Source organism: Giraffa tippelskirchi, chromosome 3 (assembly GCF_054371585.1).
Source record: "Giraffa tippelskirchi isolate mGirTip1 chromosome 3, T2T-mGirTip1v1.2.pri, whole genome shotgun sequence".
Taxonomy (NCBI): Eukaryota; Metazoa; Chordata; class Mammalia; order Artiodactyla; family Giraffidae; genus Giraffa; species Giraffa tippelskirchi.
In genome coordinates, this window is record NC_137277.1 from 149,082,858 (window position 1) to 149,099,911 (window position 17,054).

The 17,054-nt window shown below is 44.7% G+C and overlaps 1 protein-coding gene across 1 annotated transcript in view; it reads left to right on the forward strand.

The window, feature by feature from the left end:
- Positions 1–17,054, forward strand: part of KIAA2012 (KIAA2012 ortholog) — a 120,365-nt gene that overhangs the window by 66,866 nt on the left and 36,445 nt on the right. Inside the window, 2 exon segments of the mRNA XM_081581929.1 lie at positions 6,301–6,438; positions 15,329–15,401. Coding sequence (XP_081438055.1) covers positions 6,301–6,438; positions 15,329–15,401 — 211 coding nt within the window.

Below are 17,054 nucleotides of genomic sequence, written 5' to 3' on the forward strand. Positions count from 1 at the left end.
TCTGGGCTCCTGAAGACCGAAGGTCTCCCCATCTTCCAGGCCAGGGAAACCTAGACAGACAAGGTCTCAGAGTGGGACTTGGGAAGGCCGAGTGGCTGGCCTTACCTGGCTGGGTCCCTCCGTGTCAGCCTGAGTTGACAGTGTATACAGGGCTCAGATCCCTCCCCAGGCAGTCCAGCCATGGGGAGCCCAGCAGAGCTCCATGCCCCGCTCAGCCCCACCTGTGTCCCCATTTCTACTGCCTGCTTTTATAATAGCTCCACAGGCTGCCAGGGGCAAGAAAGAGCCTGAGAAGGCCAAGTGCAGGGGAACTCACCAGGCCCTTCAGCTCGTAACTCCAGGCAGGAGTGATCTTTTCCGGGACTCGGTCCCCATCCCCAGTGACTTACCCATCCCCACTGGGATTCAGAGCCACCCCCCACCCCCACCTTCCAGGGAAGCGGAGGGACAGACTCTCGGCCAAGGAGGGGGCCTGGTGGTCCAAAGGAGCCTCTGACTCTTTTCCTTTTGTTTGCTCACAGGAGGGGACAAACGCCCAGTGTGCAGAGAGGTTTGATGTGACAACTTGATAGACCACATAAGGGTTTCAGCAAAGGCCTCCCGACCCCGCTCTCCATGCACTAAGATAATGCTGGGGTGTGTAGCATATTTCAGATCTTGCCTACAAAGGCCCTCCTTCCTTCTGTTTTCCTTCTCCAGCCCAGCTGGCCCACAGGTTCCCAGAGACTCTTGGCAGCTTGCTCTCAGGCAAAACTGAAGTTGTGAGCTGCATGGGAGGCGGTGAGACAGCCAGAGTGTTGCAGCCTCCTTAACGAGGGACAGACAATAGCTCTTCTTGGAGCCACGAAGCTGCAGCTACAGAGATGGGGGACCCCAGTTAGGAAGGAGTGGGAGAAGTGAAGAGACGCCCGCAACAGATCCGAATCTGTGTGGCTCTGTGGGACCTATGGGGGCGCGGGGCAGTCTAGCTGGTTGTGTTAGAATCTCCTTCCCTTTTTAACGTAAGACGTTCCGGTGGCTGCAGCCCATGGTAATGAGCCCTTGAAAAACAACTTGAAAGGAGGAAGGAAAATTATCCAAGAGAGGGTTTCACCTTGAGTTTGTAGCTCAGATGTTATAATCCCAGAGTAAGAAAGGAAATGATATTTATTTTATTTGATGGACGTCCTTTGTTGGTTTTCCTACTTTATATTTGTGTGCAAATGGATATTTGTACACAGCCAATAGCTGTCTTTTGTTCTGGCTTTCAAGTGACTCCCATTATGTTTACAGCATGATAATAATCCTGGATTTTCCATGGCTCAGTCTGTCAGAGCATAAGATTAGCTCTTGAATTCATTAACAGTCATCTCCTTTTAAATGTCAGATAAATTCTTAAATGCCAAGCACTTAACACTATGGCTTCTGTGCAATTCAAATCAGCTTCACCAAATTAGCTCATTAATCTTTATTATTTCATTTCCTGAAGAGAAAGGCTTCCTGGTGTTTTTAGCAGAACATAATAATATTAAAGTATTTACAGTACAATACAGGTGAAGGAATGGGTTTTGATTTTCTGCTAAACATTTCACCCTTGCCTCAGTTTTGTAATCATTCTCACTGAAGCAGACACATTAAAAAAAAAAAAGCTTCGGGCATCTCTGCTTTCTTCTACTTGCCCTGTTTTCCTTCCCTGATTTGTGTTTTCTCCTCCCCGCTACTCCCTGAGACCTTGACTCCCTATGACTATTTATTCTGCAGTCTTTAAGAGCCTAGCGTGTGACTCTACCACCCAGAAAACAGAAGGGTGCCTCACAGGGTCCGGATGGAGTCAGAAGGCTGGGGCTGAACAGGCCTGGATATCAGGAACTCTCTTTTCCAAAGAACCCCTCCGAATAATCAGATACAGGCTATGATGACTGCCAAAGGTAGATCCTTCCAGGACTGGCTTCTTCCTGTCATCCAGGTCTCTGCTCAAATGTCACTTCCCCAGAGAGGTCATCCCTAATCACCCAAAGGAAAACCCCACTTCTCCCCCACCAACCTTCATCCTATCACCATTTCACTGTCTTCATAGATTTATCACCATCTAAAATCACTCTGCTTGTTCATGTGTTTTTCTGGCACACACAGTATCACTCAATAAATAACAGTTAAATGAATAAAGCTTCCAAACTGTGGTACTAGAAAAGACTCTCTAGAGTCCCTTGGACAGCAAGGAGATCAAACAAATCAATCCTAAAGGAAATCAACCCTGAATATTTATTGGAAGGACTGATGCTGAAACTGAAGCTCCAATACTTTGGCCATCTGATGCAAAGAGCTAACCTATTGGAAAAGACCCTGATGTTGGGAAAGATTGAGGGCAGGAGGAGAAGGTGGCAACAGAGGATGAAATGGTTGGATGGCATCACTGACTCAATCGACATGAGTTTGAGCAAGGTCCGGGAGATGGTGAAAGACAGGGAAGCAAAGCCTGTTGTGCTGCAGTCCATGGGGTCACAAAGAGTCAGACATGATTCAGCAACTGAAAAACAGCAAATGAATAAAGTGAAATGAAAAACCACCCCAATGCATAGCTTTCTTTCCTTTTCCTCTTATCACTACTTTCCAGAATCCTATTTGTGTATTTAATCTTCTTTCCTCTCATCTCTCAAACCCCCTTTCTCTATCATGTATTTGTTAGAATACTTGAATGTAATAAGCAAAAACAGTACTGTGTGGACTTCCCTGGTGGCACAGTGGATAAGAATCCGCCTTCCAATGTAAGGAACACAGGTTTGATCTCTGGTCCAGGAAGATTCCACATGCCGTGAAGCAACTAAGCCCATGTGCCACAACTACTGAAGCCCACGCACCTAGAGCCTGTGCTCCACAACAAGAGAAGTCCCTACACCCCAACTAGGGAGGAGCCCCCACTCCCCAAAACTAGAGAAAGCCTGTGTGCAGCAGCTAAGGCCCAGTGCAGCCAAAAAATAAATAAATTTTAAAAAACAGTACTGCACATTCCAGTGACTGTAGAGTCTCACTGGAAACATTCCATCAAGCTAGAATTGATGGCCCCTGAACCTTAGGGAGATGAGCCATACAGTCAAGAAAATTGTTTTATCAAATGATTTATAGGCTAAGTGATTTGAAGAGACTTCTCAAAGTCTCTCAGCTCCCTGCTCTTTAATCTGAGCACCACATAAGGAGTTAAAATAATTCCAGCCATTGGATCGAGTCTTGGCTGTGTCTTTTGTCCTCCAGCCTAACACAAAATCTTCTCTTGAAGATCATGGAGAAACTTCCCTCAAAATCAGTATTGTCTGATTTCTATTATTCCACCCAGTGACTCATTCATGGTTTTGGAAGCTAAAAAGCTTCAAATGCTTTGTTTGATTCTCCTTTGGACCAAATGCTTTCATCTGATCTAGAAACAGGGAGGGGAGGTCTCACTCGGAGAAGCTAATCAGATATATAACTGAGATGACAAAAAAAAGGGGGGTATGTATTTGTCCAGAAAAATCTTTAGCCCCATTTCAAAACAAAGGAAAAGGGTGTGGATGTTCATCGGAATGATGGCTGCTTATGGGGATTCACTGACTGTTAATTCATCATTAACACTTAAAAATAATACAAATGTGATGGGAGGGAGAGCTATGCCCAGAGAGACAGCCATCCGAGAGTTAGTCTCCTAGAAAATATGGAAATGATCAAATCCACGCCCAGGGTGATCTCATGGCACACTAATGTACATGACCCCAGGAAATCAGCCCTGAAAAATAACATGTCACTTTCCTCTGGGAATGAGGAAGCCAGTGCTACGCAGAGGACAGTCCTCGAGGTCAGCACGTGCTTCCTGGATGTCTCTCTTGCCCTCCCCAACCAAGTTGGGCCAAAACATGTAGCTTGCGCACAATGTTATCATTACTTTTTTTTTTCCATGCTTTTTTATGGTGGTAAAAGTTACATAATATAAAATATACTTATTTTAACCATATTTAACTGTACAGTTCAGTGGCACTAAGAACTTTCACATTGTTGTAGAGGTCTCACCATCATCTATCTCCCAAATTTTTCACCTCTCCTAAACTGAAACTCTGACCCATTAAACACTAACTCCCTATCCCCCACCCCACACCCCTACCCCCCAAGCCCTGGCATCTACCAATGTGCTTTCTGACTCAATGAATTTGTCTATTCTAGGTACCTCATATGAGTGGAATCAAACTGTATTTGTCTGCACCCAATGTATATCGGAATGCATTTTAAGGTTAATTTATGTCCTACAGATTGTACCTTCTTTTTCTCCCCCTGTGGTAGGTTCTCATTAGTTACCTATTTTATACATGAAGTGAAGTGAAAGTTGCTCAGTCGTGTCCAATTCTTTGCGACCCCATGTACACAGTCCACAGAATTCTCCAGGCCAGAATACTGGAGTGAGTAGCCTTTCCCTTCTCCAGGGGATCTTCTCAACCCAGGGATCAAATCCAGGTTTTCCACATTGCAGGCGGATTTTTTACCATCTGAGCCACAAGAGAAGCCCTATGTATGTATTTTATATATAGTGTGTATATGTATATATATATATAAATCTTAATATCCCAATTTATCTCACCACCCCCTCTCCTCCCTTGGTGTTTATACGGTTATTCTCTATGTCTGTGTCTCTATTTCTGCTTTGCAAAAATGTTCTTCTGTGCTATTTTTCTAGATTCCACATATATGTGCTAAAATACAATATTTGTTTTGTTTGGCCAGTATGTAGCAAGTGTGTATTCATTTCCTGACCCTGTGCAGGGCACGGCAGGTACCTAGGAAAAGGACAGCCATGGTTTCCTGCCCTCATGGAGCTTACAGTCTGGTGGGGAGGAAAAGGTGGCTGCACATATGTGAGCGTCTCTCTGGGCAGTGGTGGGAAGAGCTATGTTCTTTAAGATGTCACGGGAGGCACAGATGAGCCAGACCCAAAGGATGGGGAGGAGTTAAAAGGGAGGAGTATGTTCCCCAGAGAGGAGGGGCATGTGGGCAGCCTCCCTCCTGGAACTGAAAGGTCAGAGCTGATGGCAGCCCTCTGAACTTGCTCTTCCCACAGTGAGGTCAATGCTTCCTGTAGAGAGCCCCACCAAAATTTTCCTTACCTCCTTCAGAGTTTTGCTCAAACACTGCTTTCTTGTTGGGGTCGTGGGGGTTGGGGGGGCGGTCCTTGACTACTTAAAATTGCAACCTCCATCACCTTCCCCAGCTGCTCCTCACTCCCCTCTCTGCTTTGTTTTTCTCCATATCATGAGTAACCTTCAGATGTAACTGATGTTCCACCTATTTGCTTGTTATCTCATCCCTCTCAGTGGAATGTATGTGCAGTTTTCCTGAGAGTGAAGCTTCTGTCTGCTTCTTGCACTGCCGTATGCTCTCTCCCGGGCATAGAACAAGCACACAATAAGTATTTGTTGAATGACTGAATGAGACAGGAAAGATAGTCCAGGGCCAGGCAAGAAGAGTCATGTAAACCTTTTAAGCAGGTTGGCCTTCATCCTGAAGGGAAGGGCCTTTGAAGGTCTTAAGCAGAAGAATGATGTGGTCCAGTTTGCATCCAGAAAAAGCACCTAGGTCACAGTACGGAGCGAGGGCTGGCAAACAAATTCAGGATATACTTTGTCATGCTCTGTGGGGTGACAACATTTGCATGTTGTGGCCACAGGAGATCAGAAAAGCCCCTGGACATCTCCATCAGCCCATTCTTCCTTTCCTCTCTGGTAAATTTGTTCAAATCACTCTTTCTAACACATCAAATACATTTTAAATTTGGAGATAAACTGGAGTCGTGATATAACAGTTTGCTGCAAGGCCGATTTAATAACTGTTCATGGAAGCTGTAGAAGTAGCAAAAAGATCTCATCAAAAAAAGGAGTTCGGAAAAAAAAAAAAAGGAGTTCGGGGCAGTCCATGATTTTGGCTCTGTATTTACCTGCTGTGTGACTTTGGGCAAGTTACTTAACCTCCTAGAGCCTCCAGTTCCTCATTTGCAAAATGGGGATAGCAATATGTGCCTCACAGAGCCGTTGGGAGGATTATATAAAGTGACTCCTACCCAGCAGTACAGTAAGGTGCCTTTTCCCACTTTCCCATCATGCCGACTCCAGGTATGAATTCATAACCAGTCTCAAGTTATCCTCCACACATATGAGTTCCCTGTGTCTTCCATAGTAAAAATAGGTGCTACTATTAGTGTTCCAACGATGAAGAATTGCTTTCTATAAATATTTGGGGATTCGGACTAGCTCTTGTCGCACTGTATATCATTCCTATGAACGCTGGGCTTTCTGCTTCTCTTCACAGGGAGCCCAGCAGTCCTTGGAGGGAGCAGCTCAGAAGACAGGAGAGCCTCAAAGTTGTATAAATAAAGGGCTGATATGTTCAAACAGAAAAGAATTTTACACGCGCAAGCTGCACCTCGACATGACGCCGTTCCTGAAGGTGATCTCACACTGAGAAGACGAGGGGTTTTATAGACACATACACAAGAATTTCAGTTAATACACTTCTGCATGGTACAAAAAAACAGCTTCAGAAGTCCGTCAGAGTTCCTGCTTTATCAGAAGGGACAGAAAATAGGCAGTTTGTAGCAGAGGAAGATAGAACAAATTAGGACAGTAATCACAGGCAGCCATCGGGGACAAATCAGTTGGGTGTCTGGTTTGGTTGGTGGAGGACAGGGAAGAGAGAGGAGAAAGGATAACCTTGAACCACTCATAAAACAGATAAATGTAATTCATTTTATCTTGACAGTCGTTAAAATAATTGTTACTGTTTTACCACTATAAGTGGATAGAGCTGATAATCCTACCATAGAGAAGGCTAACTCTTGAGTTAACTATTTAGAAGGCAACTGCCAATCTTCTTCTGGATGTCTGACCCTGTTTTCCACTCACTAGGAGTTCATTACTTTCCCAAGCTCAGCTTCAATTCAGCTAAGGGTACTGAGAGTTCCTGTGGTGGGGATGGCACTTGTCCATCTTTGCAATACACCCTCCCGCCCTGGCATCTAACAGCAACTGGCTCATGGAAGATGCTTCCTAAATGCTCCATAAATGGATCCCCTTTTCATCCCACAATCCTCTGGCTTAAGAGCCTCTTTCTCCCCATTATTTGCCACCCCCCCCCCCCAGAGGTGAATGAACAAGAAATAAATGACCTTGGAGTGAAAGAAACTGATCAGGAACAAAGCAAGTCTTGGCATGGAAGGATCTCAGATCCTTCATGCTACCCTCAAAAACAGGATCCCAGGTCCTTGATAAGAAGCGGTGACTAAGAAAGATAGAAACAAAGGTGAAGACGTCAAACACTCATGGGGCTCATGATGGGAGCACTTTCCAGTGCTGTAGACTGGCAGGGACTTCCAAGTTCCTGTGGGTCACCCTCCTAACCTCGCTGGTCCAGAGATCTTAGGTTCCAACTGCTTTGAGTGGTCCCAATCCCAGCTCTGACAGGTGGGGCTTTGATTCAGAGTCACGTATTTGCCCCAAATCTGTCTCTCCATGGCTGGGCTCTTCTTTCCTGTTTCCTCTTAGATAGGCTCTTTCCCCATGGTTTCAAGATAGCCATGAGCTTCTGTTTTCTAAATCACTGGCCCAACTTGAGTCACATGGACATGCACAAATGAATCACCATGGCCAGAGGAATGGAAGACACTGATTTCCCAGCCTGGAGCCATAGGAACTCAGAGTGGGGAGGAGAGGAGTGTTTCTAAAAGGAAAACTTAAAAGTAGAAGAAGAGAATGGTTCTGGGAGCAAAACTAAAGATTTTCCTAGAAGTATTCAAAATAATTACTTTGATTCATTACTCACTGTATACCACCAAAACAATGTACCACAGTCTGAGTGGTTTAAACAACAGAAATTTATTTTCTCACAATTCTGGAGGCCAAAAGTCCAAACTCACTTTATATACCCCTCCCAGCAGCTCTGTGAGGCATGTATTGCTATACCCATTTTGCAGATGAGGAACTGGAAGCTCTTGGAGGTTAAGTAAGTTGCCCAAAGTCACACAGCAGGTAAATACAGAGCCGAAATCACTGTGTCAGCAGAGCTGATTTATTCTGAGGTCTTCTCATTGCTCGTAGATAGCTTTCTTCTCTATGTGTCTTTATGTGATCTTTCCTCTACACATGTCAGTGTCCTAATCTCCTCTTGTTGAAAGACACCAGTCGTATTGGCTTGTAGCCCATCCAAACAACTTCATTTTACCTCTTTAAATGTCCTATCTCCAAACACAGTCACATTCTAGGGTACTGAGGGTGGACTTCAACATACGAATTTCAGAGAAACACAGTTCATCCCCAAACACTTATATTAATGAAACTATGCTTTTCTTTTCCTTAGCAACACTTTAGTTCTTCCCTTAGGGCTTGAAGAATTATGGTTGATGCTTCCTGGGATGAGATATCGTCATTAGCACTATACATTCATTCAACTCATAATGAGCATCCACTACCTACTGTGTGTCTGGCACTTTCTGGGCATTTGAGATACATCAACAAACAAAACAGATAAATCCTTGTCCAGGCAACGTATATGGTAAATTAATAAATGCTACGTAAATAAGACAAGAACATATTTATGGAGCCTCTAGAAGCTGCAAGTGGGGATTTTACAATTTTTTTGTGTGTATTTAGTGTCCACAGTGCTTTCCTGTTACACTTTTTCATTCAGCAATTTTGGCACCATATTATAGAAAGAAAGGCATTGTCATCCCCAAGGCCTACTTTCGAGTCCATCCTTTTCAAGATTCACAGAAATTATAACTCAGTCTGCTTCTGCATGAGACTGATGGGGACACTCTAGACTTTCTGACTCCCAGACCAGTCCTTGCCCCAAATACTACATCTTTTCTTGCAAATGTTCAGTGTTAACAGCTCTCCCTAGATAGACTTTCTGCTTGCTGATGTGGCAGCTGCCAAACTCTTAGGGGCTGCCTCGTAGAAAGACTCAAATCTCAGGATTGTACATCAAAGGATGGAGGGCTCAAATCAAGAAAGGCACACAGGCTGTTCAACTCAGTCTATACTTTTCATCTCTGCACTTCCTGCCTAGTCACAGGGCATTTCATTCATTTTTGGCTGGTGCATGTAGGAAGCAGTGCACATTTCAGGGGATGAGGGTAAGAAATAAAAATATTGGAGCAGAAAAGGGAAATGGAAAGGGATATAAACAATCACAATTGCTAACATGAATGAACAATTGTTCTGTGCTAGGCTCTGTTATAAGTTTTACATGCAAGAACTCATTGAACTCACAAAACGAATCTAAGAAATAGGTAGCGTTATCCCATCTTACAGATGAGAAAAGTAAGGTCTTGAGAGGTGAAGTGACTTCTCAAATGTCATACAGTTGGTGAGGCATTCCTGCTCCAGAGTCCATGTTTTGTTTGTTTGTTTGTTTGTTTGTTTCTTGGGCACACCACATGGCATGAAGAAACCAGTGCCCCCTGCAGTGGAAGTGTGGTCTTAACCACTGGACCACCAGGGAAATCCTGGGACCCATGTTTTCAACCAACCACTTTGCTATAAAACTTCCCTGCAGACCTCAGCTGAGTCCTATCCAATCAAAATCAGTGCCTACCAAATTAGATAAGCATCCAACACAGCTCCTTCTAGAAAATTCCATCCCTAAGCACTCATCCAGTCTTTTGCAGGAAGATTTTCTGATTCTGCGGGACTCTGCCATTCCCCTCCATTTCACCTGTGTTCTGTGGAGTCAGCATAAAGCTTTCTCTCCCCATGATCACTCATTTCCCTTCAGACAAGATACATTGAGCATCCACTGTGTATCAGACACTGTTAGGCACTGAGAGTACAGAGATGAATCATCACCATCCCTGGCCTTCCAAGGAGTCTATAATCTAAGAAGATAAACAAAGAAGTGGATAGTATCAGCACAGTTTTGTGCAGAGGTTGGCCCAGGTTGCTACAGGAGAGACGCCTTCATTTACTACACGTGGAATCCTCCTCAGATTCAAGAACTTTTTTATAACACTGAAGACAATGCTGTCAGCCCATTTTATAGGATAATCTGTATCAGGCTTAGATTTGGGGAAACATGATCAATCCAGAGTACATCTGGGTTCACATAAAAATTGACCCATGTTTTTTCTTTTTAAATCTATTTTTGTAAAAGAAATGGTAATTGATGAATAAATCAAGATAGAGATTTTTTTCCTGGGAATCTTAATAAATTATCAGGGTTAGGTCATGGTAGTGGGGAAGAAAATAGCAATAATGCCAATTAATGCTAGATACAGAATTGAATATGCTTATACTCGACATTGACATCAAAGGGTATGTACGTTACGCCCAGAAGATATGAAGGCTGAGAAATAAGCCTCCACCTCACAGCCATCACACAGGCAGTCATCGCTTGGTGCCCTTGAATCCTGACAGAGGGACCTGCCTGAAATGGGGTACCCTGAGTTGTCAACACCCTGTCCTCGGTTGGGAGTCAGGTGTTACTTGGGTGTTACTTACGCAGGCAGGTGTGGGTACATCCCGCCAAGAAGAGTCTGGCTGTCACTACCCTGAACCCTGTGGTCATGTGGGGAGGAGACAACATGGATTTCAGTGAGGAGAAGTAACAGCAAAACAATGCTGGGCTCGAGACGTTGTCCTGAGGAGGGAAGTTCCAGTGCCCAGAGTCATTGAAACCTGCTTTGTTGACCACCAGCAGGCAAGTTGCAGATGAATCCCGAGCTGGCTTCCAGATACGATGACCCCAGGACACTTGAAGATAATTTTGCCAGCAAGAATATTCAGGGCATTGAGTCTGTGACAGTTCCCCCCAAAAAAGAAGCCCAAATTAAGTGGACTGTTATCAAGATTAAAGTATCTGACCAGGAGTTGGGAAGCCCTGGGTCTTCTCGGACTCTGAGCAACCTTGTCACACCTGTGGGACTCCTCTTCAGCTGCCTCTTCAGTAAGATGGAAATAATAATACTGGAACCTCCCTACCTACCTCTCAATGGTGAGGTGAGACTTAGATGAAATAATAATTTTCAAAGAGTGTTCACATCTATAAAGGATTCGATTCACAGAGGAGAAAGAAAGAAATATTCACTGATCCCTGCTAAGAGCAGGCCTCCCACATATTAAACCTTATTTAATTTCCCCCACCCCCTTCCTGGTAAGTGTATGGATCACCACTGTGCAGATGAGGAGACTGAGGATTGGTGAGATAAGCGAACCAAAGGGTGATGTAACTGGCGGGAGGGAGGTAGTTTTCAAAGCCACCAAACCCACAATTCCTGTTATTGATGAGGTTTATCTGTGTTGTCCCTGAGAAGAATCTAATTGTATATCCTTGTTCAGGCTTTCAGTACCTGGAAGAGGAACAGAGATTTAATACTTTCATCTTAATAATGTAAGATACCTTATGATTTTCATAAATCCATTTGCTTTATGAGAAAAGTTGTACGACCTTGCAGTTGAAACTCACAAATGAGACCCTGATTTCCTTCCAGCATCATTAAGGCATTGAAATTGGTCATGTAGATGCATGTGTTAAATGATATGTTACAAAGAATTTCCAAATATATTTTCCTAATTTAGCTTTTCAAGAACTCTCTACAAAATGTATCATTACTCCCATCTCACAGATGGAGAGGCCGTGATCATACAGCACGAGGCCAACCGGAGCCCCACCTCTGGCTCCTGCCCCCACATCTGCCCTGCAGTTCTTTCCCAAAGCCTGCCATGGGCCTAGAAGTACCATGCTCAGATAGAGGGCTGGGTGTGAGGGGAGAGGGCAAGGCCAGTGGAAGGTTCTCCAAGAACACCTGAGACCTTCAGGACACCTGGCCCAGCCCCTGTCTGTTGCAGAAACTGAGGCTCAGGAAGTAAATACCGCACACGATCTGTAAGGCCTGAGATGTAGGACCCGAGCTTCAGTGCAGAAGGTCTGAGTCCAGGGCCTGCGCCCCAACCCCTCGGACAACTGTCTCTCTTGTCTTGTTTTAGCGCTGCAGTTTGTGTTTACCAAGTGTTTGTTACCATCCCCACTCACCCACACCCCTCCCCAGCCCTAGAATACCACACTGTTGCCAGCACTGTTTCTAAATACAGCTCAGTCATGCCACTGGTTTGCTTGAAATTTCCTACCACGTCCCCATTGGCCTTCCGGTTAAATCCTGGCATCAAAAAATGTATTTCTTTTATAAATAGAAAAATAGAGCAAATGAAAAATATTTTTAAAAACTCCAGACTGCAATATGCAAGATCTGGCTGGCCAGAGTCTGATCCCCACTGTCTGGGCACTGAAACCACGCCGACCACCCCCCGGCGCCAGCACAGCCTCCTTGCTCTGCGGGAACTGCCCGCCTCCCCTTCCCCACAGGACTTAGCACCACGTTCACTGGTAAACAAACCTCTCCAGCCTAATTTAGCTTCACCTCCCCTGAGGTCCTGCAGAAACCTGTCATATCACTACATTTATCACACTGCATGGCAACGGTGAGATTTCTTGTTTCTCCGCTGAGAAACAAGTTACTGAGCTTCTCACAGATTTTTCAGCTCGGTGCCCTCAGCGCCCAGCACAGTCCCTTGCACACAACAGACACTCAATATATAGTCATAAGCTGAATGAACAGATGAAGAGCGAATGACTTGGCCAGAATAATTGAGCTGGAATCTGAATTTTCTGTCCTTTGGTTTGTTTGGCTCACTCACCGAGTATTATTGCCTGTGTTTCGATCATTGCCTTTGTAACTCATTAAAAGCGACAGCATTTTATTTAGTTTTAGTTTTTTCAGTTCAAATCTTGAATTCAAAATATATTCAGAAGGTTTAAAATATTTAACTGTAAAAGGGTATATCTCCCAGCTGGGCTCCCTCCCCATCGGACACCACTATTGGCTAGTTTTCTGTGTACCCTTCCTGGGGTAGAGACATATTTTATATATGTTTTCACATATTATACTGCAGGAGGAAATGGCAACCCACTCCAGTATTCTTGTCAAGAGAATCCCATGGACAGAGGAGCCTGATCCATAGGGTCGCAAAGAGTCGGTTACTACTGAAGTGACTTAGCAGATTACGGATTATACACATTGCTTACAGTCTTACTTTTTTTTTACTTAATGTATCTTGGAGTTCTACTTCAATTCATTAAGAGATGCTTTTTAATGGTTGCACTGTATTCCATTGTATAAATTACCATGATTTACTTAATACATCCCCAATTGATGAGACATGTAATGTTTGCAATGAATGACCTCAGATGTGTCTTTTCACATGTGTGTTCATATATGTAAAAAAATGATAGGTTTTTGACATCTTTCTAAGCAACAGGCAGAATTTTTTTTCTTAAGGCCACACCACATGGCTTGTGGGGTCTCAGTTCCCAGACCAAGGATTGAGCCCACACTCTTGGCAATAGAAGCAGGAAGTCCTAACCACTGGACCACCAGGGAATCCCCCAGAATTTCAAATTAAAACTATTTATTTTTCTAACAGGGACTCATCAGAAAATTCTTTCCAAATCCCCAATTCTGTCTCCATCTCTCCATCTGTGAAAGGAGAAGAGTATTTCTTGCCCCTGAAGGCTCATAGCTGCTTGTTGTTAAGACTGAAGGTTTATTCTTCTGGGCTTTGAAATTATTCCAAAAGAGGAAGCTTGTTTTTCCCTTTTAATCCAATTTCCTGTTAGACTAAAAGGATTTATAAACAGGATTTTAAAAAATTTATCTCTTTTCTAGTCTTCTAACTTAGCAGTTTACTAGACCGAGGCAGGTTTTTCCTGCAATCGTTTTTTTTTTAAAACCTTTCCATTTACTCAGGGATGAATTTTTTTTTTTTTTTTTTTTACTGCATCAGGCCAAATCTGCTTTGTCTCCAAAAGGACACATGCAAAAGAGGGAAATTTACTTACCTGCTGTAGGTTCTCTTAGTCAGAATATCTTAGCAGCCACAAACACTAAGCTCACAGGTGAGCAGCACACAGGGTAAAAAGCCACCAAGCAAGCAGAGAATGTCAAAACAAATTAGCCGATAATTGTCTCTTCTCAAAGCAGCTTAGGTATTTGATGATAAAGTGGAAAACTGACTGTCAGCTAAAGGGTGAGGAACTTGAGTTCCGGGGGAGGCTTCTAGGGCCTTCAGATTCCTTCTCCATGGCTGAAGTGAAGCTGGGTATTAAGCAGATTCAGGTGACAAAGGCCAAGAGCTGGCCTTATAGAACACTGGGGGCTTTATTTGAGTCACTGACTCTACCTGCCACGTGTCCTTGGCAACTCAAGAACTGCTCTTCCTGCCCTCTAGAGAAGACCCATGGTTCTCAATCCTGGCTGCATATTGGAATCACCCAAGAAGCCTTAAAGATACCCCAGCTCCAGAAAGTCTGATTTTAACGTTTGAGGTTAGGGCCTAGGAATCTTCACTCCTAAAGGAAATCAGTCCTGAATATTCATTGGAAGGACTGATGCTGAAACTGAAACTCCAATACTTTGGCCACCTTCTGTGAAGAGCCAAATCATTGGAAAAGACCCTGATGCTGGGACAGATTAAAGGCAAAAGAGAAGAGGATGGCAGAGGATGAGATGTTTGAATGGCATCACCAATTCAATAGACATGAACTTGGGCAAACTCTGGGAGATGGTAAGGGACAGGGAAGCCTGGCATGTTGCAGTCCATGGGGTTGCAGAGTCAGACACAACTTGGAGACTGAACAACAACAACTGCCTAGGAATATTTTTTGTAAGTTTCACAGATAATTCTAAGATGCAGCCAGTGTTGAGGACCATCATTATAGAGATTTCTGCAGCTTGTATCACTCAGAGAAAGAAGAAAGGGTTTCATGTGATAAGAAATCCAATCCATGGTTATCCTGGAAACCCTTCAAGCCTGACCCTTTTGCTCCCCCACTTCAATCCCTCACTGCCTTCCATCTGTTTTCAAGGTAAAGACCAAGGTACTGAGAGTCTGACTTCTCCCCAACCTTTCCACTTTGCCCCATCTCAGCAGTGGTCACACTGGAACCCCCTCAAGTCCCTGCCAGTACCTCGCTGCCTTCTGTCAGTTGATCTTTGCCAGCGACATTCTTTTCCCCAAGCATGCCAGGCATGGAGCACAGCTTGGACAGGTAGACAAGCCTTCCCCAGAGGATGACGGATGAAGACAGTGCTCAAGGTCACTGCTAAGCCCACCTGGCTCTTCAGGGCCATTCACCCTGGCAGCAGACTTCTTGGACACTTAAGTTAAACTGACAAAGGAGGAGAAGAGACCACTGAGAACATTGGCTTCCCTTGTAGCAAAGGGCATGGACCCTAGGAGTGCTTGCATTTATTGTGTCTCACGTATCTTTTGTTGTTGTTACCTAACAGGCAAGTGGGGAAGAGATGGACGATAATGAAAAAGCCGGGGAACTCCTCAGAGAAAATCATCCAGACGCTCAAGGTAGAGACAGTTGGGTTGGGTTGTATCATATCTGATTACGATAATTGTGGGATGAACCGTGCATTGTTCAAAGACATTAATGAGGAATGACTGTTGCATTTCCTGTCAGGTCATGGGTTGGAAGTCAGAGTATAGACTCTGATGCACTCTTAATGCATCACAAGCCAACTGATAATGACAGGCTTTTATGTCCTTGGACTTGAGAGATTTATTTCCTGCCAGTGGCTGCAGATTGATGGAAAGCAGTGGAGACTTTGGGGCATTACAAAAAGCCCCCACATGCACGTCTGTCTCTGGCTTCTCCTGTTTTCCCCAGCACTTGGGTATGCAGGTGAGGGACCTGAGATTCCCTGTCTGGAGGGACGACCTTACAACAAAGGGAGACCAGCATCTTTGGAGACCCAGCCCCTGACACCCACAGCTCTGGGTGACCAGAGCTGTTTGAGTGTGACTTCCTCCAAAAACTATGCTGCATTTGATAATGATGATGACTCTGGGAAAGATTGGGCCCAGAACTAGGCTTTGGGACATAGCTCATATTCTGATACCCTGAACTCGAAGCTCTTCTCTGGTGGGGAGCACCTGGGCTTGCTACAGGATGCTTCAGTTAGCTAGGCTGAGGTCCACAGAGGTGGTCTTTATCCTCATTGCTTCTTGCAGGAGTGGAAACAGATGTGTGAGAAACACTTGCATTCTCAAGGAGTGGATGCAGGGTCTGCCAGACAGAATTGCTTTTGTGGATTGCTGTATAAAAGCGTCCAGCAGAGGGAGCCAGAAGGTGAAAGTGAAGTCGCTCAGTCGTGTCCGACTCTTTGCGACTCCATGGACTGTAGCCCATCAGGCTCCTCCATCCATGGAATTTTCTAGGCAAGAGTACTGGAGTGGGTTGCCATCTCCTTCTCCAGGGGATCTTCCCAACTCAGGGATCGAACCTGGGTCTCCCGCATTGCTGGTAGACGCTTTACCGTCTGAGCCACCAGGGAATCCCCAGAGGGAGCCAGAGGGGGCTGAAATCCCGCCTGTGCTCTGTTCCCAGGCCCTCCACCCTGGGTGCATCCACCCAGGAGAGGCTCTTTCCCTACTTGGTCCTTCTACTGGAGCACCTTTCTGTAAGTCACATAAGGTTCTCTGGATAGCCGGTCAGCAGCAGATCTGAGCAGATGAGTGGAGAGCCTGGGCTCTGGAGATGGACTACCTCTGCCTTAACCTCCCCACCACAGTATCCTGTTTTCAGAGATGAAAACAGGACTGCCCTTGGACTTCCCTGGTGGTCCAGTGGTTAAGACTCCTAGCTCCCACTGCAGGGGGCACGGGTTTGATCTCTGGTCCAAGAACTAAGATCCCACATGCTGCATGGCTTGACGGAAAAATTGTCAGGGGAATAAAAAAAACAGTACTACCCTGCCCTCATAAGTTTGCATGAGGGATAAATGAAGTAATCCATGTACCATAGCCCTTTAATGAATATGAATCTCAATTTAGATATCTCAGTGAATAACCATATACCCTCTCACAGCCACATTTTACCACTCTGTGAAATGACAGCATGATTCTTTCTATCCTGTCTGGACCCCCATAGGGTGAGAGAGACCATAGAGCTCACTGGAGATAAAAGTGCAAGTCATGGATTTGGGGGTTGCACCCTAACTTGAT